This window comes from Triticum aestivum, chromosome 5A (genome assembly GCF_018294505.1).
Source record: "Triticum aestivum cultivar Chinese Spring chromosome 5A, IWGSC CS RefSeq v2.1, whole genome shotgun sequence".
Classification (NCBI taxonomy): Eukaryota; Viridiplantae; Streptophyta; class Magnoliopsida; order Poales; family Poaceae; genus Triticum; species Triticum aestivum.
In genome coordinates this window covers 87,574,575-87,599,875 of record NC_057806.1, presented here as the reverse complement: position 1 = coordinate 87,599,875, position 25,301 = coordinate 87,574,575, and the positions used below count along the sequence as shown (strand labels likewise).

At 47.8% G+C, this 25,301-nt stretch overlaps 1 protein-coding gene across 2 annotated transcripts in view; it reads left to right on the top strand.

The window, feature by feature from the left end:
* LOC123102437 (endoribonuclease Dicer homolog 2a) overlaps positions 1–24,747 on the top strand; it is a 40,995-nt gene extending 16,248 nt beyond the window's left edge. The window contains exons 6-20 of one of the 2 annotated variants that reach the window (XM_044523782.1): positions 7,493–7,618; positions 7,782–7,917; positions 8,361–8,451; positions 9,171–9,363; positions 9,448–9,608; positions 10,453–10,671; positions 10,776–11,002; positions 11,695–11,969; positions 12,087–12,505; positions 12,578–12,681; positions 17,407–17,603; positions 18,034–18,243; positions 21,031–21,444; positions 23,114–23,392; positions 24,071–24,747. In XM_044523782.1, the coding sequence (XP_044379717.1) occupies positions 7,493–7,618; positions 7,782–7,917; positions 8,361–8,451; positions 9,171–9,363; positions 9,448–9,608; positions 10,453–10,671; positions 10,776–11,002; positions 11,695–11,969; positions 12,087–12,505; positions 12,578–12,681; positions 17,407–17,603; positions 18,034–18,243; positions 21,031–21,444; positions 23,114–23,392; positions 24,071–24,412 (3,393 nt within the window). In that variant the 3' untranslated portion in view covers positions 24,413–24,747. The remainder of the gene's footprint in view (positions 1–7,492; positions 7,619–7,781; positions 7,918–8,360; positions 8,452–9,170; positions 9,364–9,447; positions 9,609–10,452; positions 10,672–10,775; positions 11,003–11,694; positions 11,970–12,086; positions 12,506–12,577; positions 12,682–17,406; positions 17,604–18,033; positions 18,244–21,030; positions 21,445–23,113; positions 23,393–24,070) is intronic. The other variant, XM_044523783.1, reaches the window with a different exon arrangement.
* Positions 24,748–25,301: the final 554 nt, after the last annotated feature.

The window sequence follows — 25,301 nt, the reverse complement described above, 5'->3', positions numbered from 1 at the left end:
AGCAAAACAATCAAGGCCAGAAGGCTCACCCGGATGACGGCCCGCGTCGTGAGGAACTCTTGGGTATATCGCTGCAGCGAAGCGGCCTGGGCTTGAAGCTGGTTCCGGACCTCCTGGGCCGCCGTGTTCAGCTCGGCCGTCCCCCCGCTGGGCGTCCACTCGGACGTGCTGGCGCTGGCCGCCTCCAGGGCCTCCACCGTCCGGCTGGCGCCCGCAGCTTTGTGCAGCTCCGGCGCGGAGGTAGCTCCCCCTGCGCGCCGGCGAAATGCCGGCTGCACCTCGAGGCCGGCCCCTGCCTCCGGCTCGCCCCCGGCCGGCTGCTCTGGCGCCGCGGCTGGTCGGCCGCTTTGGCCCGCTCCAGTCGGCGCCGTCTGCGGCGCCTCCTCCACGAAGACCACGTGGTCCTCCCTCCTCTCCATCACCGGTGGGTCTCGGTCGACCTCCTCCGATGGGGGCACGGGGATGTCGGGGGCCACGGCGCGGAGGGGAACGACGAGCTGCGGAGGCTGGTTGCGCGAGGCCTCCGCCTCCTTCTCCGCGGCCGCCGCCTCTGCCCGGGCCTTGGCCGCCGCGTTGGCCTGCTCCTTCGCCGCCTGGGCGGTCCTTCGCTCCGCCGCCTCCTGCTCCTCCCGCGCCTCTCGTGCGTTCTGCTCCGTGGCCTCCATGAGGTCGGCGCGGGGATCTACGCGGCGGGAGCCTGAGGACCCTCCAGTCGGCCCGACTACGGAGCCGCCAGGACCTCGCTCGAGGGAAAGCGGTGCCCTGCCCGGCGAGCAAAGAAAAGTTTAGAAGAGCCTCAATCGAAGAGGACAACAAAAAATACAAGACGTTTGACGCTTACGCCGAGATCGCCTGCGGCTGTTTCACCGCCTTGCGGAAGCGGGCCGCCTCATCCCGCTTGGTCGCCGCCGTGGAACCCTTGGATTTCTTCGGCCGGCTGCCGAAGTAGGTCGACGCGGCCCGGCGTTTCTGCGCGCCACCATGGGCAGCCGGCGCGGCAGACGGGCCCACGCCTTGATGATCAAGCGCCGGCTGGCCCCGAGCCCCGCGCCGCCTGCCTCGTCGCCTTCCCCCACGACGACATCTTCCATGGCGGCCGCTCCCAGGTCCGGATCATCGACGTCGTCCACCGTGCGGTCGGGGAGGAGCTGGCGCTCTACCCCTGCGGCCCCGGCCCTCGGCGGAAGAAGAGGGTTTTGCTGAGGACAAACCAATTGATCGGAAGTCGGCCATCATGAGGCCGGCTACAAAAAGGAAGAAAAGAAGAAAAACTTACAGCAGGCGGAGGGTTAGCGCGAGAATACGGCCCCTTGCTGTATCGCCAATCTTCGGCGAGCTTGCAGTTGGAGATGTAGTTCACCATGTAAGACACCTCGACATGAGGCATCTCCCTGGTGCTCAGCCGACACGGGTCGAAGCGGCCGCTCATCTGACAAATCATGTGAGGCCGGCCTTGGAGCGGAAGTACTCGGCGCTCCACGAAGGCGGCCACCAGGTCGGCTCCGGTCAGGCCCTCCGACTGGATCATCATCCGGAGCCGGGCGACGGCTGCGTTCCCGGCCTGAGACAACGACCTGGCCCGGTAGCTCCACGAGGGTTGCCTCCCAGCCGGCGGGCGGGCTACGTAAGCCGGCAGGTTGACGAAGTCGCCTTGCTGGGCGACGTTCTTCACGTAAAAATAGGACTTCTGCCAGAGCTTCACCAACTGGATCAGCGGGATGGGCGGGAACGGATTGTTCTCGCCCGTCCGCCTCATGGCGATGAAGGCTCCGCAGGGGGCGGGCACGCCCGCGACAACGGTGCCGAGCTTGCACTGGAAGAATTCTCCCCAGAGCTCGAGAGTGGGGAGAACCCCAAGAAAGCCCTCGCACAGGGTAACGAAAGCCGACAGCAGCATCACCGCGTTGGGTGTGAGGTGATGCGGCTGGAGGTGGTAAAACTCAAGAAAAATGCGAAGGAATCCGCTCGCCGGGAGGCTGAAGCCGCGCAGGCAGTGCGAGCGGAAGATTACCCGCTCGCCCTCCTCCGGTGCCGGCGAAATCTCCCTTGCCGGCGCACGACGAACCCGCACGTAGTTCTCGCCCGGCAGACGCCGCGTCCGGCGGAGGAACTCAACGTGGTCCTCGTGGATGTTGGAGCCGTCCCACGAGCTCGACAACGCCATGGGAGCGACGCGACAAGGAACAAGGCGATGCGACGGCGGAGACGCGCACGACCCCGCTACGGCGGGACCGAAGGAACCGAGAGGTCCGACGGCGGAGCGGCGCGGCAATGGGTCGCTGCGGCGGCGGAAGGAAGGAGAAGGAAGGTGAGAAAGGGTGGAGCGAGGGAGAGCGTGCGAGCCTCTGCCGCTCCCTCTCCTCCCCCTACTAATAGACCCGTGCGGCGGAGCCGAGGAGGCGTGGTGTGAGGGAACCTGGGATCAACTGCGCCCACTCCCCCACGTCCCGCGACTATTGCGCCCTAATGACGTAATAAAACCGCCGCGGGAAGGCGAGCGGTCCGTTGTGGGCCGTAGAAGATCCGCGCTTGGGCCGAGGCCTAGAAGTGGCGGGCCCGGGCCTGCGGCGGCGTCCCATCACGCGCGTGCGTTGGCAGGTTTTCCTTGCCACGTGGCCCGCGGGGTGGCGCGCGGTCAGCTCGTAGGCCGACCCACGTTCCCGCCTACAAGATACGGAGCTTTCCGAAGACGGCGCGCATAAGCAAAGCCGGCTCCTCAGGATAGGAAGCTGACCAAGCTTCTCTTCTCTTTGTCAGCCTCAAAGCTCGATCAGCTTCGGGGACTACTGTCGGAGTAAATGACCACGGGTAGCCTAGCCGGCTCCCCCTGGCCCTTCTGAAAAAATTATGAGCCGATCCGGCCCTCAAGAATCCAAGACGTGGGGCCGCCTTCCCCTTGCCGGCTGTCTCCCAGGCCGACTATCGGAAGGCGGCCCGGCTTTAGCCCTCATGAAGAAAGCCGCGGGAGGGCCGGCTCCAAGAAGCCGTCCGTGAGAAGGCCGACTCCAAGAAGCTGGCTCCCACAAAACGGTCAAGATTGTACCCTCGAAGTCTGCATCCACATAACGGCGATGTGGCGGGGCGTGGCTACAGTAAAGCCTGCCACCCCCGAACCCCGGAGCACGCCAGGCACAGTGCGCTGTACGGGGTGGCCATGACCCGTCCGGCGCGGCACTGTTGCCATGTTGACCCTAATGCCACCCACGACGGGCTGTCAGCGCGGCCCACGGGCGGTGGGCCCCTTCAGGCAAAGAGACACCCGAAGGCGGCCAGGCCTCCCCAAGTCGGCCCAAGACAGGGCCGGCTCCCCACAGCTGGCTTGCTTCCTCCCTCGAAGGAGACGCCCCATTAAGGAGACAAGACGAGGTGAGGCTACAGCGATTGCCCGTCGGGCGGCGGCACTGTAGCCACGCTTACCTCGGCGAAGCCCTCGTCACCAGGTTTGAGGCAACAGTAACCAGCCACCGACAAGGCCCTTGACAGTGGGGCCTGCCTGTCGACCAAGGAGCCGGCAGCCGGCGGGACCCACCAGCCGGCGGGCCCCAGCAGCCGGCGCAGAAGCTGGCAAGCGTAGACACAAACGACTAGGGCCCACGCCCAGCCGGATTACCATTGTACCCCCGGGGGTGGGCCTATATAAACCCCTCGGGGCACCCATGCAAAGGGTTGATTTGAGCTAGTTTTAGACACCACATAGAGAGGAGAGGAGAGCTAGCCGTGCCCTTCTTCTTCTTCTCGCCAAACAGCTCAAGGAGCATCTTGTAGCCACTTGTTCATCTAGTGATCATGCGGAGACCCCGCAGAGCAGCAGTTAGGGGTGTTATCTCCACGGAGAGCCCTGAAGCTGGGTAAGATTCGCCGGCGTGCATGTCTTCGCCTCATCCCGCTTCCAGGCACCGGCGACGTCTTACTGGCTCCCACAATGATAAGCCACCCGTTGGCATATGTCGCACCTACCACCCGACAACAAGTCCCTCCTGCCTGGGGATGAGGTGCCTGCCGGGTGGGTCATGCACTTTGATGGTGCCTTCTCCAGACAGGGCGCGGGGGATGGGGTCGTGCTTGTTTTCCCAGCGGAGGAAAAGCTTTACTACGCCGTCCAGCTATGCTTCCAGCATGGCGAGAAGGTCTCCAACGACATTGCGGCCTTAAGGCTGCCGCGGCCTTGGGAATCAAGCGCCTCACCATCAAGGTGATTCTCATCTCCTCGTCAACTTCTCCAACAAAAAGTACAAGCCAAAAGACAAGCACATGGCGGCCTACCTAGATGAGGTACGTAAGCTCGAGAAGCGCTTCCTGGGTTTGAGTTGTAGCATATTCCGCGCGGCGTCAACAAGGAAGCCGACGACATCGCCAAGCGAGCGTCCTCCGCGAATCCCAGAGCCCAGGCGTCTTTGAAGAAAGGCTCTTCAGGCCATCAGCTGCGCCTCTTGCCACCGGCGCGATGCTGCTCCTCGAGAAGCTTCCGCCTGCACCATCCACGGGTGCGCCCGACTGCGGCCCGACCTCTGGGGCTCGCTTGCTGTTGGCGTTGGAGCCTCAGGATGATAGCTGGGTCACGGAGTTCAAGGACTACTTGCTCCATGGCACCCTTCTGGAAGATGCAGAAGCAGAGCGCGTGGCTCGGCAGGCCACGGCCTATTGCTTACAAGACGGCGAGCTGTACCGCAAGCACCCCAATAGCGTCTCATCGCGGCGCATTTCAGAGGAACAAGGGCGTGAGTTGCTAGCTGACATCCATGGGGGAGACTACGAACATCACTCCTTGTCGCGTACTCTCGCGGGTAAGGTGTCCCGCATCGTGTTCTATTGGCCCACGGCGCTCCGCGACGCCACCAAGCTGGTCCAGTCCCGCGAAGCTTGCCAGTTCCACGCCAAGCAAATCCATCAGCCCGTGCAAGGACTCCAGATGATCCCACTCTCGTGGCCCTTCGTGGTATGGGGGCTGGACATACTGGGCCCTTTCCCTCGCGCGGCTGGCGGTTACCACTACCTCTACGTCGCCATCGACAAGTTCACCAAGTGGGCGGAGGTGGAGCCCGTGCGCACCATCTCGGCGGGTTCGGCTGTCAAGTTCATCAAGGGCCTCGTGAGCCGGTTCGGTGTTCCCAACTATATTATCACTGATAACGGCTCCCAGTTTACGAGCGGCCTCTTCACATCATACTGTGCTAACCTTGGAATGCAGATATGCTACGCGTCGGCGGCGCACCCGCGGAGCAATGGCCAGGCCGAGCGCGCCAACGCGGAGGTCCTCAGGGGTCTCAAGACTAGGAGCTTCAAGAAGAAGCTTGAGGCCTGCGGCAAGGGCTGGCTGGACGAGCTGCAGTCTGTATTGCGGTCCATCCACACCACCGCGACAAAGCCCACCGGCGAGACTCCCTTCTTCCTTGTCTATGGGGCCGAGGCGGTCCTCCCATCCGAGCTCAAACATGGTTCCCTGCGAGTCCTGGCATTCGATGAGGCGCGCTAGGACGACTCGCGGGGGGCCGACCTTGTGCTCCTCGAGGAGGCCTGCCGTCAGGCCGCCCTTCCCGCCGCGAGGTACCAGCAGGCCTTGCGGCGCTACCACAGCCGCAACATCCGCCCACGCATTCTCGAGCTCGGGGACCTTGTTCTGAGGCGGATCCTATCCAGGGAGGGCCTTCACAAGCTCTAGCCCATGTGGGAAGGCCCTTTCAGGGTCGCCCACGTCTCCAGGCCAGGCGCCGCACGCCTGGAGACGGAGGATGGAGTTCCTGTGCAGAACGCTTGGAACATCCAACACCTCCGCAAGTTCTACCCGTGACCCTCTCACGTAAGAATGAGGTGGGGCTGTACACGCCCCCGAGTCTCCCGGTGCGCCACACCACGGCCTCGCGGGAGCTTCCACCCACACCCAAGTGGAAGCCCCATGCTCTGCGCTGGCGGAATGATCGAACAACGATCATGCCGATGCCCAAGTGGAGGTCCCATGCTCCGCGCTGGTGGGAAGATCAATGAAGGTGCCGGACGCGGTAGCCTTTTCCTTTTTGCTTGTAAACGAGTTTGCAGTTTCTCTAAGTAAAGACTGGTTTTCGCGTCTTCTCTAGGAAAGGAATTTGTTTTTCTTGTGGCGTTTTTCTGGGTTTCATTCTTTTCGTCAACTATGCATGCCCAGAGCCTCATGAGCCACGCGCGAGCGGGGGTTGGGCTTGGTGCTCACGCTTGGGTCAGTCCCAACGGCACTAAGAGCCCAAGTAGCCGGGCCCTAGGCCGCGGGCCTGCACCCGTGCGCACCACCCCACCAAGGCCTTGGTGTCCAATGTCCTTGTGCGACGCACATGAGCGAGCCAATGAGCACGCTGCCCCCCAAGCTTTTTGCCTCAGGAGCACTCCCTAGCCCTGGCGCTCTCACCTCCTGGCCTTGCCCAGGCATCGCGACCTGGCATACCAGCGGCGGTCAAGCCCCGCGTGGGGCTGTCTTCTAATGACATAAAGCGCGAAAGCAGACATGAAGGAAAAGCAAGCCTCAGGAGAACACAAAAGTTGCTCGATACATCATTAAGGATTTCAGCAAATGTTCCTCACGCCCCCATGGGGTCATAATCAGGTACCGGCAGGAAAGAAAAGATGGGCGACCTAAGGAGACGTGATGCTGCTGTCCTCGCCATCGTCGCCCTGGTGTTCCTTGGTTCCGCGTCGGTCTTCGCGGCTGTCAGGGGCGAACCGTGCGCTCAGCGCTTCCACGTGGTCCTCCACCCATTCCGCGAGGGCGTCGTAGATCACCTCAGGCACTGGGGCTATCACAGCCTCGAAGTCGAAGCCGGGGTCGGAGCGGAAGAGATGGCTGAAGACGCGCGTCGAGGCCTGGGCTAGGAGGTCACGACTTTCCATTGATTCGACACCTGGGAACAAAGAGCACAGAGATTGTGACGCTCCAACCTATCGACTGTCAAGCAGTGACGTTAGAGGTCCAGCCACAAGTACTTGTAAGAAAGCAATGCATCGTAGGAAGAGAGCCCTAACGGTTCTCCATACATGCAAAGTATTGCAAATCAGGGGACTACCACTGGCATGTACACTAAAGCTTGCTGACATTAGGTCCTGGTCAGTTTAGGGCCCAGCGCTTAGTTGCATGGTTTTGATATTTGAGGGATGCAAGTTTAACGGCCTTGAAGTTGAGGGTGTGAGTTGAGCAGAGGTAAGGTAAACAGCTCAAGGACCTAAAGTTGGTTTTTTCTTAAATAATATTGGCATAATTTTCTCTATTTATGTAACATAATAAACTATGATCAAATTTAGCATCTATATTTAGTCCAAGTGGAAGTTGAAGTAATAATTATATTGCATGATTTGCTTTTCTTATTAAATACAGCCATGTCTGCATACTTGGAAAGTTGCTATACAATTGTTTTCACATTTTGTTTTTCCCTGGCATTCTGTTTGTGTTGGTGTGATATAGTAGTTTTTTGTATATGCATGCCTTGTCTTCTAACACATTCAGTAACCTAACTTGTTTACATTCTCTTAGCATTTAGAAGTCCTCAAGGCAAATCTACATGGATTGTCTCGGAAAAATGCGAAGAAAGGGATATCAAAATTACACAAGGCATTCTTATATTGCACAGCTAATCTTGGAGTATGGCTAGCAGCAAAGGTGTGAGAACATACAATGATGCATGCTTGTATTACATTTGTGTAGCCCTGAAATGCCTTAACCTTTTTTATTATTATTTTCAGGCTGCTGAGATACACTCAACAACTAACGAACAATTCTTATAGCCCTGAAATGCCTTAACCTTTATTATTATTATTTTCAGGCTGCTGAGATACACTCAACAACTAACGAACAATTCTTATCTTTCTGGGGTGAAGAACTGGATAAGAATGTTGAAGGCTTTGTTAGAAGCTATAGTGAAGAAGTATACAGGGAACTCTCATGTTTTTCAAAGAGAGGTAGACATGCAGTTGTGATTTTTCGTTTTGTCTATTCAGCTTATATATTCCTGAAAGTCAATTTTGTACGAGTTATTTGGTGTATGACTATTCTTCCAATGCTGCTACTGTTAACTCGTAATCATTATTTGTCGGTAAAGCACTGTACCGATTCGTAAGTTGTGTATACCTGGTGATGGCACAGCACATTGTTGTGCTTTTCATGGTGTATCATATCAAGTCTGGTATCTGTCTGTCAAATCGTAAATGGCTCTGCTTTTAATGTTGTATCATATCACATCTGCTATCCATATATCAAGCAAAATGTTATACAACAACAAATTAAAATTCACTTGTGAATATATCATCCTAACTTGAAATGAGGTGAAAGATACCATCGATCTCTTTAAACACAAAGTTAACTATTATACCATGTTTTTTTTGACCCTCTGCTATTTTCATAGGTCATATTGGTGAAGATTTTGCAGCTGATTTGCAAGATGGGTTATTGACACCTAAAGTTCATTGTCTTGTTCAGTTTCTTCTGGAATACAGGTGGTAAAATACTTGGACCTTATATTTAGTATGCCAATTTAGTTCACATATTTACTCCCTTGATTGCATTGGCTTTGCTACAACTGTCATGTGCCCCAGTTATCCGTTTAGGGAATAATATCCCGGTAGTTAGGAAAGATAGGATTACCTGAGATCCAAGTTATCTATCTCCATATGTACGAGGACTTGTATCAAGGGTTTAGTTTGTACTTCCTCCGTCTGAAAAAGCTTGTGTATCAAATGGATGTATCTAGCACTAACTTGATGCTAGATACATTCATTTCAGGGACAAGCTTTTTTGGACGGAGGGAGTATCTCTTAGTCTAGCCTATTTATCCTGGATGTTCCAAGATCGATCTAATTAGAATGTGGTGAACAATAGTGCTGTACTCATTTTGTCTAATTACATTTTCCCCAAAACATCAACTTTCAGCCTCAGTCCAGTGAAATGACCAGTAAAAAGTGGGACATGGGTATAAATGAAGTTGAGATTCTGAAAAGTAACATCCAAGAAATGGACCAGTAAACAGAGATATTGGACAAGGGGATGGCTATGGTACAGTGCATAACTTACATAAACATGTCACATGGTCACTGTCAATGTGATTAGTTCCTTCGTTCTACACGAATTTAGTGACTAAAACAACACTTTTTTTGTGCATGTGTAGTTTCTCATTAAGTTCATTTTGTTTTAGTAGAATAATCTCTCTCTCTTTCAGGCACATGCAAGACTTAAGATGCATTGTATTTGTCGAGAGAGTTGTTACAAGCATTGTATTGGAGTCTCTCCTGTCCACTATCAATCAAATGCCTGGGTGGATTATTAAACACATTGCAGGAAACAGACCTATGTTTCACAACCAGAGTAGAAATAAACAAACGGAAATTGTTGACGCCTTTAAAGGAGGAAAGGTTCGCCATTAATACTGTTGTCCTGTGCTCACATTCTGTTAAACGACATGATAATTCTCTGATAGGAGAGGGATGTTCCTGTAGGTACATATAATTGTGACCACACAAGTATTGGAGGAGGGGCTGAATGTGCCAGGTTGTCACTTAGTAATTCGCTTTGATCCACCAACAACTGGGCGCAGCTTTATACAGTCACGTGGTCGAGCTCGGATGCCAAACTCTGACTATGTTTTGCTTGTTAGAAGGCATGTCTTTTGATTTTTGTTGCTATTTTTTTGTTTCCAGCACAAATTTTATTTAATTGTTCATCTTCATGCAAATTAAAATCTTTGTCTTCTATATTGTGGACATTATCCACCGCTTTTCCCACTTCATCAGTTGAATAGCATGTGCTCAGTATATAATCCTTGGTTAATAGTACCAGTAAATTGTTGTTCGCCTATATTACTCAGTGCGTTTCGTTTATCAGTTGAATTGTTTATATTGGATTAAGCATACCTGGTTAGATGTTAAATGCTAGTGTTCACTTAATATTGTGAGATGGCTTGATGGGACTGCCGATATGACTCCAAATCCTGATATGTTCAAATCTGAAACAATCAATAAAGGCCAAGTTCAAAAGCCACTTGTTTGCTTTTTCATTAAGAACCCAAAATTGACTAGTGTTTCCTAGTGTTCACTTAATATTGCAAGCTGGCGCGATGTGAGTGCCGGTATGATTCCAAATTCTGATATGTTTTCCTGTCAGATCTGTATGGAAACCGCAGGTAACCATAACATGGTATGGATCTGTTTTCAATCGAGATAACTATATTTGAGTAGAAAACCGTCCGATTTTTTGCTCGGTTATTGGTGGAAACTAGTCAGTGCCTATTTTATTATCAGTAGTCTGATCAGATCTGTTAATTCTATTCCTACTGATCACATTTTTCTATTTAGCTACAAAATGTGGATTCATGCTACAGTGAAAAAATTGATATACTCAAGTTGTGTCTTAAGTTGATTTATTAGTACAGTTTCCTCTTGAATTACAAGCAACCCCTACTTTACCTTTGTTCTCATCATAACTTCTAGTTCTTTCTGTATCAGGGGGGATGCAGAGGCCCACTCTAAGACACTGAAGTTTCTTGCAAGCGGGCAAATAATGCGGGAAGCATCTCTGAAGCTTGCATCTACTATGTGTCAACCACTTGAAGACACCTTGTTGCAGGAAGAATATTACCGTGTTGAATCCACTGGTGCAACTGTGACTATGAACTCCAGTGTCCAGTTGATTTATTTTTTCTGCTCGAAGCTCCCATCTGATGAGTCTGTTCTATGTATCTTAAATTATGGTTCCTTCTGTTTCATATTGCAAATCATTTTCTGGCACAAGTATCTTATGTTTCTCATGGATTATATCTCTGTCCCAGATACTTTAAACCTCTACCGAGATTCATTATTGACAAGGAACTACGTACTTGCACCCTGTACCTTCCCAATAGCAGCCCTGTGCAGGCTGTTAATACAGAAGGAGAAGTTTCTGCCCTCAAAAAGGCAGTTTGTCTTAAAGCCTGCCGAGAATTACATGCTGTCGGCGCTCTAACAGATTATCTGTTACCAGAATTTGGTTTTCCATGTGAAGAAGAACCCGACATTGGTATGCTTATCATTAAAAACTAACTAATTCACTTGGTCCAGCTATTGTAATTTATGCATATTTAGCTGTGATGGATTATGCAGGGAGTTTACTATGCAGGTTGTGCTGTTTGATTATGTAGGTTATTGTGCAAGTTGTGATGGTTGATTATGCAGGTTGTGCTAGTTCATTGTGCAAGTTGTAATAGTGGTAATTTAATTTGTAGTGTTGGTGACTAAAGAGACTCTTTCCTGACAGCCTACCACGAAGAGAAGAAAGTGCTCTCAGGGTAGAGTTGATAATGTTGAGTTGATCTAGTTTGTAAAATTTCTTGCAGTTAGCAACTTGGGCCTTCTTTGGGTTCTTAAAAACTGCAAAATTCAACCTATGCCAAATGATTTTATCCTAGATAGTCATGGTACTCATGTTGCATGGTAGGTTAGGCTCATAATTACAATTGGCTCTTCTGGTACAAACATATTGAAATATATTCAACTGTACAAAGTTATCTCACATGAATTATACTTGGTACTTGTTGATTTTGCACTTTCATTATACTTGAGAAGTGTAGGCTAAGAACTCAGATTGAAAAATACAATGTTACTCGTCGCAAACGTATTCCCTCTTTGCCGCATAATATTGTTCAATATGAATATGTACATGCTATTGGATTGGCCTCGCGCATTAACATTGCTTCATCGTTCCTCTTGTAGTTGTTGAGAAATACCAACACGAGCAGCCTGAGTACTTTCCAGAGGAATTTGTGTACAATTGGTTATCCTTTTCTCGTCTTGGAATATATTATTGCTACAAGATTTCAGTAGAAGGGTGCTTGAAAACAACTTATTGTCCAAATGATATACTTCTAGCTGTGAAATGTGATTTGGGACCAGACTTTGTCTCTACCTCACTAAAATTGTTTGGTGAGCAAGACAATGCTAGTGTTGCCATGAAATATGTGGGAATCATTCATTTGAATCAAGAACAGGTAAGTTGGGGCTTATGTTTGATATTATCATTCTTATATAGTCCTTCCTCCGTTTCATCAATGGAATTTTTTCTGTGCTAGTCTTCGTGATGAATAGCATAATGTTTGTTTCTTCAGGTAGTTATGGCAAGAAGATTTCAGACTACTATTCTTTCTTTGCTTATTAATAAAGACCATTCTGAGGTCATTAACGCTGTTAAATACTCCCATGAGATGCAAGTGTCCATTGGAATTGTCTATCTACTGCTACCCTTGGTTTCTGGCAAAGTTGATTGGTGCAGTATCAAGTTCTCGACCTCGCAAGTATATGATGCCAGTAACAAGGATATCAGACATTGCCATTCTTGTAAACAAGTTGATTTACTGCAAACAAAAGATGGTCCTCTGTGCAGATGCATGCTTCAAAATTCCATTGTTTGTACCCCTCACAATAGCAAATTCTATGCTGTTAATGGGTTCCTTGACTTAAATTCCAAATCTCTTCTGCACCTTCGTGATGGCAGTGCCCTTACCTACATAAACTATTTCAATACTAGGTATAAGTTTGTCCTTTTAGTGTTAATCTATCTGCACCCGAATATATATGTCCTCACTGATTGCTTTTTCAGGCATGGACTCAGTCTAACACATGAAAATCAACCCCTGTTGGCAGCCAGGAATCCTGTTGAAGTGCGGAATTTCCTCCAGAAGCGCCATTATAAAAATAAAAAAGGTTAGTTTTGACTCATGCATGCTTTATTAGAAGCGTATTTTTAGTCATTCTTTCATATTACATGGGTGCTGCCAACTGCTGTCTGGGCATTCTGCAGATGCTGATTTGCAGTTTCTGATCGTCTATAACTGAGTATGACCCGATTATTATGTGGGTCGTGGCAAACCTTCAAGCTGTTTTAACTTTGAACTTGGTGTGTGTTCATGCTGTAAAATCAGAGTGTACTACGCACCCTTCTGGGGTTCTATACAGCTAATCATATCCTGTCCTAAAATGTGAATTCTCTTAACAATGAATTTTAGTATGTGTCAACTTTCACAAATCATGCATCCTCCCCATTGTGTCTGCGAAGACAAGACGCCATCCGGCAAGCCTTTTTGCATGCACAATGGGCTCCTTCCCTTTGCATACCTGGGTCTTCCCCTGCATCATCTGGCTGTCCTTTCTCGATGCAAAATTGACTGCTTTCCTTTTGCTACCTTGGTCTTCCCCTAGGTCTCACCAAACTAAGAATCAGACACTTTCTGGCCCTGAATGATCGAGTTGAGCATCGCCTCGCTGCCTGTTCATACTTTCTTTCCCTTGGTGGCCGGCAAAGAAAGTGTGACGAGTAGAATGTGCGGTGTAGTCATATGACTTGGACAAGGCCCATTCCACATGAGCTGATCTTTGGTGTCAGGTATTGGGGATTGGGCGTTGATGACCTCGACTATGTCGATGAACTCCACGATCCCTTGCGTGTTGAGAGCTCCTGAGATATCATGGATCCATCCTACCTCCCCAGGGCTTCAGGCAATGTCCTTCTTTTCAATGTGTGTGGCAGGGCCGCGGCAACTAAGACCGGCGCGAACTGTTGATTCACCTTTCAGTCCAGAATCTGGCTCGTGTTCCATTGCCAACAATGACCTTCAAGGCGGCATGAACCAGCCCAGCAACATGACAATTTTCCATTTATCCTTCAGCAGAATTTTTGTCGAAGGCTTTGAAGGTTCACCTAGACCAGCGCACCCTAAGTGTCCGGCCGAACTTTTTGAGCTCTTTTATACCAAGACCAAAAAATTCAGCTAGGCAACGTACGTCATGCCACGCCACCGCACAGCTGCCCCCATTGGCCTCTCTCCGACGCCGCCAAAGGAAATTCTTGATTTTCTTGATCATGGCGCCGCGCATCCAGTTTACTATGTTTGACAAGAAATGTTTGAGTCAGTGCTGCAAATGGTGCTGCTAGAAGGAGGGCGCGAGAGGGCCGGCCGGGGGCCTTTTGCCCACGGCCGGGCAAGATGGAAGGGATTTCCTTCTTAATTCTTGCTTGATTAGATTGGTACATCTCCTCTCTTTATATAGAGGTTTACTTGACTCCCAAGCAACGCTTACTTGACCCCTAAGCAAGCGACCCTTATCTCTAATTAACCCTAAGACTAACAGGCTATACCGCCAGCCCAGGCCATTAGGCCCATTACGTACTCTAACACTACACCCTACTTGGACATGCAGCTCGTCCTCGAGCTGCAGCCTAACCAACTTATAACCATGACTCGACGCAACACAAACCTAACACCTAAAAACAAGCCTTTTACATCTCGGCTTGTTTTATTACTCTCAACCTGAAATGGACTAGGACGATTTATTTTGGACCCCTTAACAAAATGTGGACACCATCCGCACGTCAGACGTGCACGTGTACAGCCACCTTGATCCCATAGACACCATCTAGACAAAAGGAGTGCATGTGTATGGCCACCTGGAAGTGGTCGCAAGAGCGACCAGCCGAGGCGCCCTCGCGTCGGCCGGCGGAATGCAGTGGTGCTACGCGCGCCCCTGTCGGTGGCACCCTGCCTTCTCCCTGCCGGACGGCTGTTGGTCTGCTTCGCACAGAGAAGAGTGGAGGGCTTGCGATGGAGAATGACGAGGAGGGGTGCGGCCCCCAACCGCGGATGTCGAAGACTTTGAGGTCGCTGCTCGCGGGGGAAACAGCATGCCCATGATCCCTGGCGCAGCGGACGAGATTGAGGTCCTTTGCGCAGCGAAGCGCAGCTGGGAGGAGCGGCAGCTGCAGACCACACATCTCCCGCACACGCCGACGCACTAGGAGGCCGCACGCAGCAGCCTGCAGCCTCACCGTCACTGACACGTGGCGGGTAGTGATCCAAGCCGGAAGCGCTGACGGCGATGGCGGGAACTTGATCTGCTGGATGGGGACGCCCTGGGGAAGCGGTAATGGCAATGGCGGGAACTTGATCTGGTGGATCGGGACTCCCGCCAGCGCGGTCGATGCGGGGCCGGAGCTGACCGGCGGTGGTTGCTGCAGCGGAGTGCTGGGCGTGGTGGAGGCCGCCAGGAGCGGCGGCTGCCACTGTAGCCAGGGCGGGGCGGTGGTGGCGGTGGATGGTAGCTGTAGCGGCTGCTGCAGCGGCCCTGCAAACGTGGCGGGGACGCCCTGGGGCAGCGGCAGCGGCTGCTGCGGCGAAGCGCCGGGCGCGGCGGAGGCCGCCAAGAGCGACGGCTGCCACTGCAGCCAGGGCAGGGCGGTGGATGGTAGCTACCGTGGCCCATCAAGCGTGGCGGAGGCCGCCTGGTGCAGCGGCTGCCACGGCAGCCACGGTGGCGCGGTAGCGGCGATGGGCGGCGCAGCCGAGTGCGGCCTGTAGGACCCGGCCAAGAACAGCGGATCTCTTGGACCGCCTAGGTTAGGTCCCGCAGCGCCCCGGACACCTCCGGGGTGAGGACGGCGGGGGCGGGCGCAACGGAGGATCCCGGCAGCGGAAGAGACGGGTTGGGCGGCGGTGAAGACATGATCGAACCGAAGCTAGCTGATACCAAATTGTTATGGCGCTGCTAGAAGGAGGGCGCGAGAGGGCCGGCCGGGGGCCTTTTGCCCACGGCCGGGCAAGATGGAAGGGATTTCCTTCTTAATTCTTGCTTGATTAGATTGATACATCTCCTCTCTTTATGTAGAGAGGTTTACTTGACTCCCAAGCAAGGCTTACTTGACCCCTAAGCAAGCGACCCCTATCTCTAATTAACCCTAAGACTAACGGCTATACCGCCAGCCCAGGCCATTAGGCCCATTACGTACTCTAACAGTATCATGATGATTCTACTGCCTTTGGACACGGTCTTAGTTATCTAGCCTGCAAATTTGCTGACCATCTTGTTGAGAAGGGGCTGGAAACCACTGCTGTTGAGTTGCCAAATTGATACGAGCAACTCTAGCAAAGTTGCCATGTGCAGTCGCCAAAATGCATATGGAGCATGCTCCATGAAATTTTGGAGACGTGCAAACTGGTCAGTCACCATATCTCAGCCTCCAATTTTTTTTCGTACTTCATTCAAACACTTGGATTAAAACGTTTCATATCATTTCAAAAGCAGTCATGGACAGCTTTTTTAAACAAGTTGCATGAACAAAAGATAAAGCATCATGCACATTCAACTGACATATACAAATAACATGTCGCCGGCTCCGGTGTGTGCACCACTCCCTCCTTCGGCGTGTGCACCGTGCCCTCCTCCGACGCGCTGGGGAGTTGTGCGTGCGTGGGGAGGAAAAAACCCTAGGCTCTAATACCATGTTAGGGAAATTGCAACTTGTATTCCAAGTGGCCATAGGTCAGTATATATACACGTACAAGTGTGGTAAAAAAACCCTAGGCTCTAATACCATGTTAGGGAAATGTCAACTAGTACTCCGAGGTGGCCATAGGCCAGTATATATACACGCACAGGTGTGGTACCGTTAAGCTTCATGCACTAGCCAACCCAACCAAAAGTCCGAACTGATGGAAAGGGCACACTTCAACACCCCCTGTCATGTGTGGCGCGGGAAGGAAGTCAACACTTCGATAGACTCAGAGGTATGGCTCAAAAGGCCTAAATGTGGACACAGAGGGGCGCAGCAGCAATTTTTGGATAAATTGCTTTCTGGATAGGGGTTCTTACAGAACTTGGTAGTGACTGGCTTCAGCCTTCACCATCCTCACTCCCCAGAATTAGCAGAGGCTGCCCCCTATGTTGGAATGCTTGAAGGTGATAAGCATCTTGAGTAGGGTCATATGTTTTTTATTTTTTAAGCTCGTGCTTAACAACAACAACAACAACAACAACAACAACAGCAACTAAGCCTTTAGTCCCAAACAAGTTGGGGTAGGCTAGGGCTGAAATCCATAAGATTTCGAAACCAACTCATGGTTCTTGCACGTGGCTAGCTAACTTTCACGCAGCCCTGTCCATGGCTAGTTCTTTGGTGATATTCCAGTCCTTCAGATTTCTCTTTTACTGACTACTCCCATGCTATGTTTGGTCTACACAGACCTCTCTTGACATTATCAGCACGCTTTAACCACCCGCTATGCGCTGGAGTTTCTGGAGGCCTGCGCTGTATATCACCTAAATTAGGTTTCATGGGCAGCATGCATATCTTTTTGCATAACTATTAATGAAACATGCACAATGAGTTAGAATTAAACACTTATCAGTAATTGATCATACTATTTACCAGAGATTGGTTGTTGCAGCTGCGATCATGAGATCATACTTTGTTACAGAATCTAGCCGTTCATGCTTAAGCCCTCCCAAAATAGGGGCCTTAGGAAGCATGTATATTTTGCATAACTATCGATTGAATATGCATAATGAGTAACTTACGTTGACCATACTTCAATTAGAAGAGCTTGTTTGTTACAGCTGCGCTCATGACTGACTTGATCATACCTTTCCTTGTTGTAGAATCGCGCACTTCACATGGTGTTGAGTTGCCACCTGAGCTCTGCAGACTAGTCATGTCACCGGTGTCTAATAATACTCTGTACAGCTTCTCGGTCATTCCTTCTGTGATGTACCGCATCCAATGTCTGCTTCTTTCAGCAAAGTTGAAAGATCAACTGGGCCCAACAATGCAGCAGTTCGCCATACCAGCTCTGAAGGTTCCTTTTCTGATCAAAATTTTCTGTTTGATTTCCAACTTATAGCTAATATATTCTTACATGTCAGAAGGGAACTTGTATTTCCCCCCTTTTTAAGTTTTCAGAATAGATATTTCATGTCAATGTGAGTGTGCTACTTTTCTAGGTTTGGAGCAAGAATACCAGCTTTGAGTTTTCCATTGTGAAACATAAGTTCTTTTTTACCGAAAGCTATTGGGGAGGCCCTGACAGTAGTGAAACATAAGCTCTAATTTTTCATTGTTGTTTATCATTACAATAATATATAGGGCTGAGACTGGTTAGTCCATAGTGGAGTGCCTTGATGCTGTAGCCAGTATACATGGGACTCTGAATATTTAACTTGGAATTCTTCCCAGTGAGTATTTCTTATACTTGGAATTTTCTTTATATATTTACAACTCACTTACAGATTCTAGAAGCAGTAACAACCAAGGAATGCCAAGAGGAGTTTTCACAGGAATCATTAGAAACTCTTGGGGATTCTTTCCTCAAGTACGTCGCCACACAACATTTGTATGGCAAATACAAGCTTCAGCATGAGGGAACATTAACCAAGATGAAGAAAAACCTGATCTCCAATGCAGCTCTATGCCAGCTGGCCTGCAGCAACAATCTTGTGGTAATTTTGTTTTTAAGCTAGTCATTTTGTTCTGAAGTATATTTGCTCTTGCAATGTCATGCTGCATTATGGAGCCCAAAATTATTTCACATCCATTATCTAATTATGCATACCATGTTTGGACATACCTAATTGCTGTCTCAACATTAGGCAGTGTTCCGCATTAGCCCACAGCTTAGGAAAAATAAGGGAAGTGCTGTTTCCAGTTGTAATTCGTAGGCCAAAGGAACAAATATATAGAGCCGACACATCACCTTGTGCAAAAACTGAAGGTTGGTCCGACCTATGTTCTCTCACTAGCATTGGTGGGTCTGGGGTTTCCCTTATCTGTTCCACTTGCATGCACTATCTGAGCAGTGGCTCAACTGCCAACGAGTGAGCTGGGCTGTTCCTGGAGGGTATCGAGGATACAATTTTCTTGTCATCTTTTGTGCAGATTTTTCCTAAGCTGGGGGCTGGGCAGCGAACGATTTGCTAATACATTCAATTCTGGCATTGCTATATCTGTTCCTACTTTCTGGTATGACATGGCTAAGACCAGGTTATGCAATGAAACACAAATTCCATGTTTATGCAAACAAATATAAATTCCATGTGAACAAAAAATATTCACTGCTAAAGTTGCATGCTGTTTGTTTTCCTTTTACTGAAAAAGGCTTCCGCCCCACTGTTATTTTCCTTTTACAATATACTAGCAAAACATGCCTGTGCGTTGCAACGGGAGAAAAACAATATCACACATCCCTGACAAGCATTGCTTAAGACCTCACGAATGTGCACCTCTCTATTTCAGCACCACCCCATTTTGAAAATAATATCTAGCTCAATTTTATTAGGTCAGATTCTAACTGGTCAATTATTTTTATGTGCGATAAACGATTTAATACCTCTGAAAATTATTAATAGTTTTTTTCATCATTTTGAATAGTAAGGCTTATTTTTTATGATGCTTGGATTGGGTGGCAAACTTCAAAAAGTCACGGCATATCTTTTTTCTAAATCTACCCCTTTGCTAGTTTCATGAAGATGAGATCTTGTTTTAATTACTGAATTTAGCACCAGTCGAAAGCACCCATATGCATGCACATGTGCTCACACTTAATAATCTCAGACCACCATTACATCAACATCCAATTGTTTTCAGTCTGCTACACAAACTAACTTTTTTGGAATAGAAATATATATCATAAGATTAAAAAAATTCCAGTGTAAAAAAACCCATCAAACTACTGGAAGTGATGAATTGCTGTAAAATCTAGGAGCACTATTCGATTGAAGCTACCGGAAATGATTTGCGAAGATGCCATATGTCAAGTTGGCAAAAAGGAATACAATCATACAGTAGTTCGGTTCACATGAATTAAATCCGCATATTTGGCATGTTGCGGACGGTTTACCTTTGGTAACTAAGAAAATGATATTACCAAATAGTTGTATTTTTTTCGTCAAGGAAAAGCAAACAAAATCTTACCACGGGGAGGTTACTTTCTGCAAAGAAAGAGAAATATGAGATTACTTCCTACAGAGAAGGAGAAATTTGTGGTTACTTTCTGCAGAGGAGAAATCTGACCTCAAAAGAACAATGCCATGTAGCGACTTTGATAAACTAAGCAATTGATTTACTTCAAGGTATTTTACTGTCATACCCTTGAAATTAGTAAATCATCTCGAACACCGTCACCATCCCTTCATTCCCTTTTGTACAGTAGGCGCAGTGCACGCGAGTAGACGATCTCCGGCTCGCTCCGGTTTTGCACATACACAGGCTGATTGATCTTTGCAGTCGGTCGGAACACACAACCACGCACGCACATGAATACGCCAAATTGATCCTTTCATTTGCAGCACACACGTAACTCCATCTTTCCTTTAATGTGCAGCGTACACACATTCCTTCTGAACTCCATCCTTTAATTAAGGATAGCCAAGACGGGCTCAATTCCTTCCTTTTATTCCAAATCCATCTGTCCTTTCCTTTAATTTGCAGCGTACACATCCCTTCTGAATCTTCAATAATTCTGAAACTTTAATACCTCCTGAAATCAAGTAACGTCCAAAATCCCTCCCTAGGATTCATCTTTCTTTCCTGTATGATTTGGAGTGTGCACAATTCACTCCTCAAGGATTCATCTTTCCTTCAATTTCCGGTCCTTTTTAGGCGTCTTGCTCATATTCTGGGCAACTCTCTACTGTATATAAATGGATGAAAATTGCTTTGAAGGAGCGATGTGGGACTAATAATGTGAGGAATCATTGCTTAGTTGGTAGTCAATAATAAATACAATTCCTATCTTCATACGTGAACATTGGATGGATGAGATGGTTGGTGGGTCGAAGCTATGGTTGAACCAGCAAGGTTCGAGTCCGGGTTCTATTCTATTGGAATTTTTTATCAGGACGTGGCTGCCGGTACGACGGATGAAATTTTCTTGACGTACGAAACGGACGAAAATTTAGGAGGAAGAAGCGATCACCCTTTTATTATTAGGTAAAGACTAGCATGGAAGGGGAGCATTGGCGCAGTGGTAAAGCTGTTGCCTTTTGACCATGAGGACACGGGTAATCCTGGTAACAGCCTGTTGCAGAAATGCAGGGAAAGGCTGCATACAGAAGACCCAAAGTGGTCGGACCCTGTGCAAGCGGGAGCTACGTGCACCAGGCTGCCTTTTTTCTTTAATATACTAGCATCTTTTTTTCTCACACTGCACAGAATTAGGACTCATATATGCTCATTATTTTTTTATCAGTTGCTAGATAACATTAGTTCCCCTTCTGTTTGGTTGCCAGGGTTACATTCAAGGGGAAGAGTTTAACCCAAAAGGTTGGATCATTCCAGGGCTTGGTTACGACATGTGTGGTAACAGCAAAATTTCATTTTTAAGCTCCAATGATATGCACACTTTGAGAAAAATGTCTGTTAGAAGTAAGAGAATAGCAGATACAGTTGAGGCGTTGATTGGAGCCTACCTTGGTGCTGCCGGAGAACAGGCTGCATTTGTTTTCTTAAAATCATTAGGATTGGATATAGAATTTCACAGCAATATTCCACTTGAAAGGAAGATTGTATTAAAATCCGAAAAGTTCATCAATGTGAGAAGTTTGGAAATGATTCTTGGTTATGAGTTCAAGGATACCTCATTGCTGGTGGAAGCATTGACACATGGGTCATACCAGACTGCTGGCGCTACTGCATGCTATCAGGTTGATATGAAAACCTCTGGACCTCTCTATCTTAGTTTCAGTAGCTCCTTATTTTATCTTTCATAGAACTTCCTTCTTCATCAAGTACAAAGATATAAACACTGTTGCTACACTGGTAAGTGGTAACCATGGCACTACGTGCCTGCATGTGGGATAAATTGGCTATGCAACCGCACTAAGTTTCTTTAATGCATGAAGTCTATAGAAAATAATATTTGATGCATTTTTCATATATTGTGATATACATGAATATAATCTACTAGTAGTTAATATCCAGCTGAACTATATCCATACAAGACTAAGCATAATGAAATATATGACATTATTGTATTATATTAACATTTTAAAAGTGTCAGGAAACACAACAACGCATATGTATGCTCATTCAAGAAGATAATTATTGAGGATACAAGACTAAGCCTAGTGAAATACTACTCCGTCTCATAGTATAAGAACGTTTTCAAGCTTAACGTTCTTATACTATGGGACGGAGGGAGTACATGACAGTACTACCTCCGTCCTGGTTTATCAGTCCCCTTCGTATTTTGTGCCAAATTTTGACTAAAGATTTAAACTGACAAAATATTAATGCATGTCAACAAAAATAATATAGTTGGATTTGTATTTGAACATAGTCTTCAATGATATAATTTTTGGTGACATGCATGAACATTTTATTTGTTAAATTTATGGTCAAAATTTGACACAGAATACAATGGGGACCAATAAACCAGGACGGAGGTAGTATTATATTATATTAACCTTTTAAAAATGTCGGGAAATACAACACATATTTTTGCTCATTCAAGAAGAGAATTATTGACTCACCTAACAAGTTTGCTTGATGGATAAATAACTGTGAACGGTAAGTAACGGTGTCAGTGGCGGAGCTATAGTATCGAATCTGGGCGGGCCAGTACAAAGGAAAGGCCACTATTTGTCCTCTCATGACCCAGTCTGATCTTAACCCCTCACTGTTTTTGCTATTGGCTGGGCGGGCCATGGCCATTTGGCCTGGCTGTAGCTCCGCCAGTGAACGGTGTCATGTGCAAGCTGCAGTGGCTCTGCTACTGTTGAAATAAGCAGTACCTTGTGGAATTCTTGCATGCAGATCCTCCATTTACATTGTTCATAAGTAAAATCATTTAGTTCAGATTAGAGATAAGATTAGTAGTCTGCGAGTAAGATCTTTTTGTTACTACACCATGTCTGGCTTATGTAATCACAAATTTAGATTTTGCATATTGATGTTTCAGATATAACTAGATGCGCTTAAAATGTTTTAGTGGGCTGGACTGAAACTGAGGTGCCAGAAAATCGACCCAGCTGATTTATGGTAGCCCACTTATACAATTGGGGTGCCAAAAAGTGGACCCTTCCAGTTTATGGTAGCCTACACTTCTACAATCTGATGAAAGAATGAGAAGTTCTTGTTGTCTTGATGACACCACAAAAGTTTATATTAGTCATTTTGAAGACTAGCGACTAGCGAGAACGTGAGATTTGATAGAAACTTTTGGTTGCTATGGTTGACTCTATTGGTATGCAAATTCAATTGTAGCAGTCTGAAGAATATACACTGTAGCTGAATTGAAGTCTATATCAAGCTGTATAAATAGTTGGGTAATTTCTTTGAGTGATGTTCTTACAATTTTATGCCCTTGTGCAGAGGCTTGAGTTTCTCGGTGACGCTGTGTTGGACCATCTCTTCACTATATATTTCTACAATCAGTACCCTGAATGTACTCCAGAATTGTTGACAGATCTTAGATCTGCTTCCGTCAACAACAATTGCTATGCGCATGCAGCTGCTAAAGCAGGACTAAACAAGCACATTCTTCATTCGTCATTACAATTGCACGGAAGGATGGCTTACTACTTTGAGAATTTTAAGCAGCCATTTACAGGTCCATCACATGGTTGGGAAGCTGGCATTGGTCTACCCAAGGTGCTCTTCTTCTGTTTGATGATTTTGATCCGTACAGTTATTATTCATTCCATGCTTTCTTGCACTTCTGCTTTTGCTTGGTCTGGTATTTGCCTGTACTCTTTCAGTAACCCCTCAAAACATATGTACCAGTCATTCCATGGTTGCAAGACAGGGATACAAAATCACCAGACTCACAGCTAACCTAGGCTGGTACTGGTTACTGTGCAGTTCCTTATTTTAATCTGTAAAATATCACCTTCCAACTTTTGAGTGCGACTGTAGGCGACCTATTACCGATCCAAATTTGCCTGTTGGCTTACATTTTTGTGTATGCAAATACACATCATTGCCTGGATAACAAATATTTGATTCAGGTTATTGAATCACGTATCTAATAGGGATAAGGCAATGGCTGATGACAAAACTATCACCTCTTTTCCTTCAACATGCTGTTTGTTCATTAGCTTTGGACTAGAATATGAGTTGAAATACAAATTCAAGTTCTAAAACTGTGCAGGGTGTTCGGAACAACTATTGTTGAGAGTCTTGAGACGTGGTTGCTCTATAGGCTTTCTATAATCTGGATACAGTGTCTAGATTTTCATATGCATCCTATATTTTTGTCCACTTGTGGATTCTTTTCATTAACGTCACATAACTGACGTTTTGCCTGCTGCTTATTTGCAAACAAAACAGGTTCTTGGGGATGTTATTGAATCATTAGCTGGTGCCATTTATCTTGACAGCAAGTATGACAAAGAGGTGGTTTGGAAAAGCATGAAACAGCTATTGGAGCCTCTTGCGACGCCGGAGACGGTTGAGCGTGACCCAGTGAAACTGCTGCAGGAATTTTGTGCTCGCAGGTCTTATAGCAGTTCTTACACAAAGGCCCACAAAGATGGAGTATCTTCGGTGGTTGCGGAGGTACAGGTAGAAGGCACTACCTACACAGCAACAGAAACTGGCCCTGATAAGATTGTCGCCAAAAAGCTTGCAGCGAAGTCGCTGCTAAATAATCTGAAGGCTATAGTACCATGACACGCTGCATTTGCAAATGATCTAACACTGTATAGCTCCTTCCGACTTCACTTGTATTGTAACTAGCCTGTAGGTAGCCTTTTCAAGTTTTTGTGGGAGTAGCGTGTACTTGACAAATGTGCAGCTCAATTATTGCTTGTGAATATTTAGATCATGAAATCTGGTTTGTTCATGATCTAGGAAGCATCTATTGAACTGCACATCTGTAAAGTACGGGCATAGTCTCTCAGAGCCATGGTACAGACGCCAATGCTATAGTATTCCTACTTTTCTACTTGTACAGTTGTAAGCACAATCTTGACTCTTGAGTGAGACGCTGGAAGATCTTTTCTCTCCATCGGGCACTGCAGTGCACGTATCTTTTTTAGAGGAGACAGATAAGTGCAGGTCATTGTATTATTATTTTTGAAATGGCAGGATTCCTGCAAGAAGAAAAGAGTTGTAAAGTTAATTACGAAAAACCGAGCAAAAATTAGATTGCCTAGTTAATTATGAAAAACTGGGTGAAAAACCGTCACAACCGCTGAGTGGCACACAAAGATACCCACTCAAACCATTACAAAGAGGGCCTCACCAAGACAGCATGCATGTCATCATCATTTCTCTTCTAGTGATGTCATCACCATTAAGTAAACGACTTTGACTTTACGGTAGGCGAACGTCGACTCAATCCACTGTAGAAGTCCCATGGAGCTAAATGAAGATCAATGCTAGGACTTAGCCACTTGCGACTAGACATCGCAGCCATTACTCTGACAAAGAATTGCGACAGAGAACTAGGCATGGCTGCCGTCGCAGAAGAACCGAACAAACAACCTGCTGCCCGTCATCTACACCATCGGGCATCGCCATTGTAGCTTTGACTACAGACCAGTTGAGGCAATTTCGC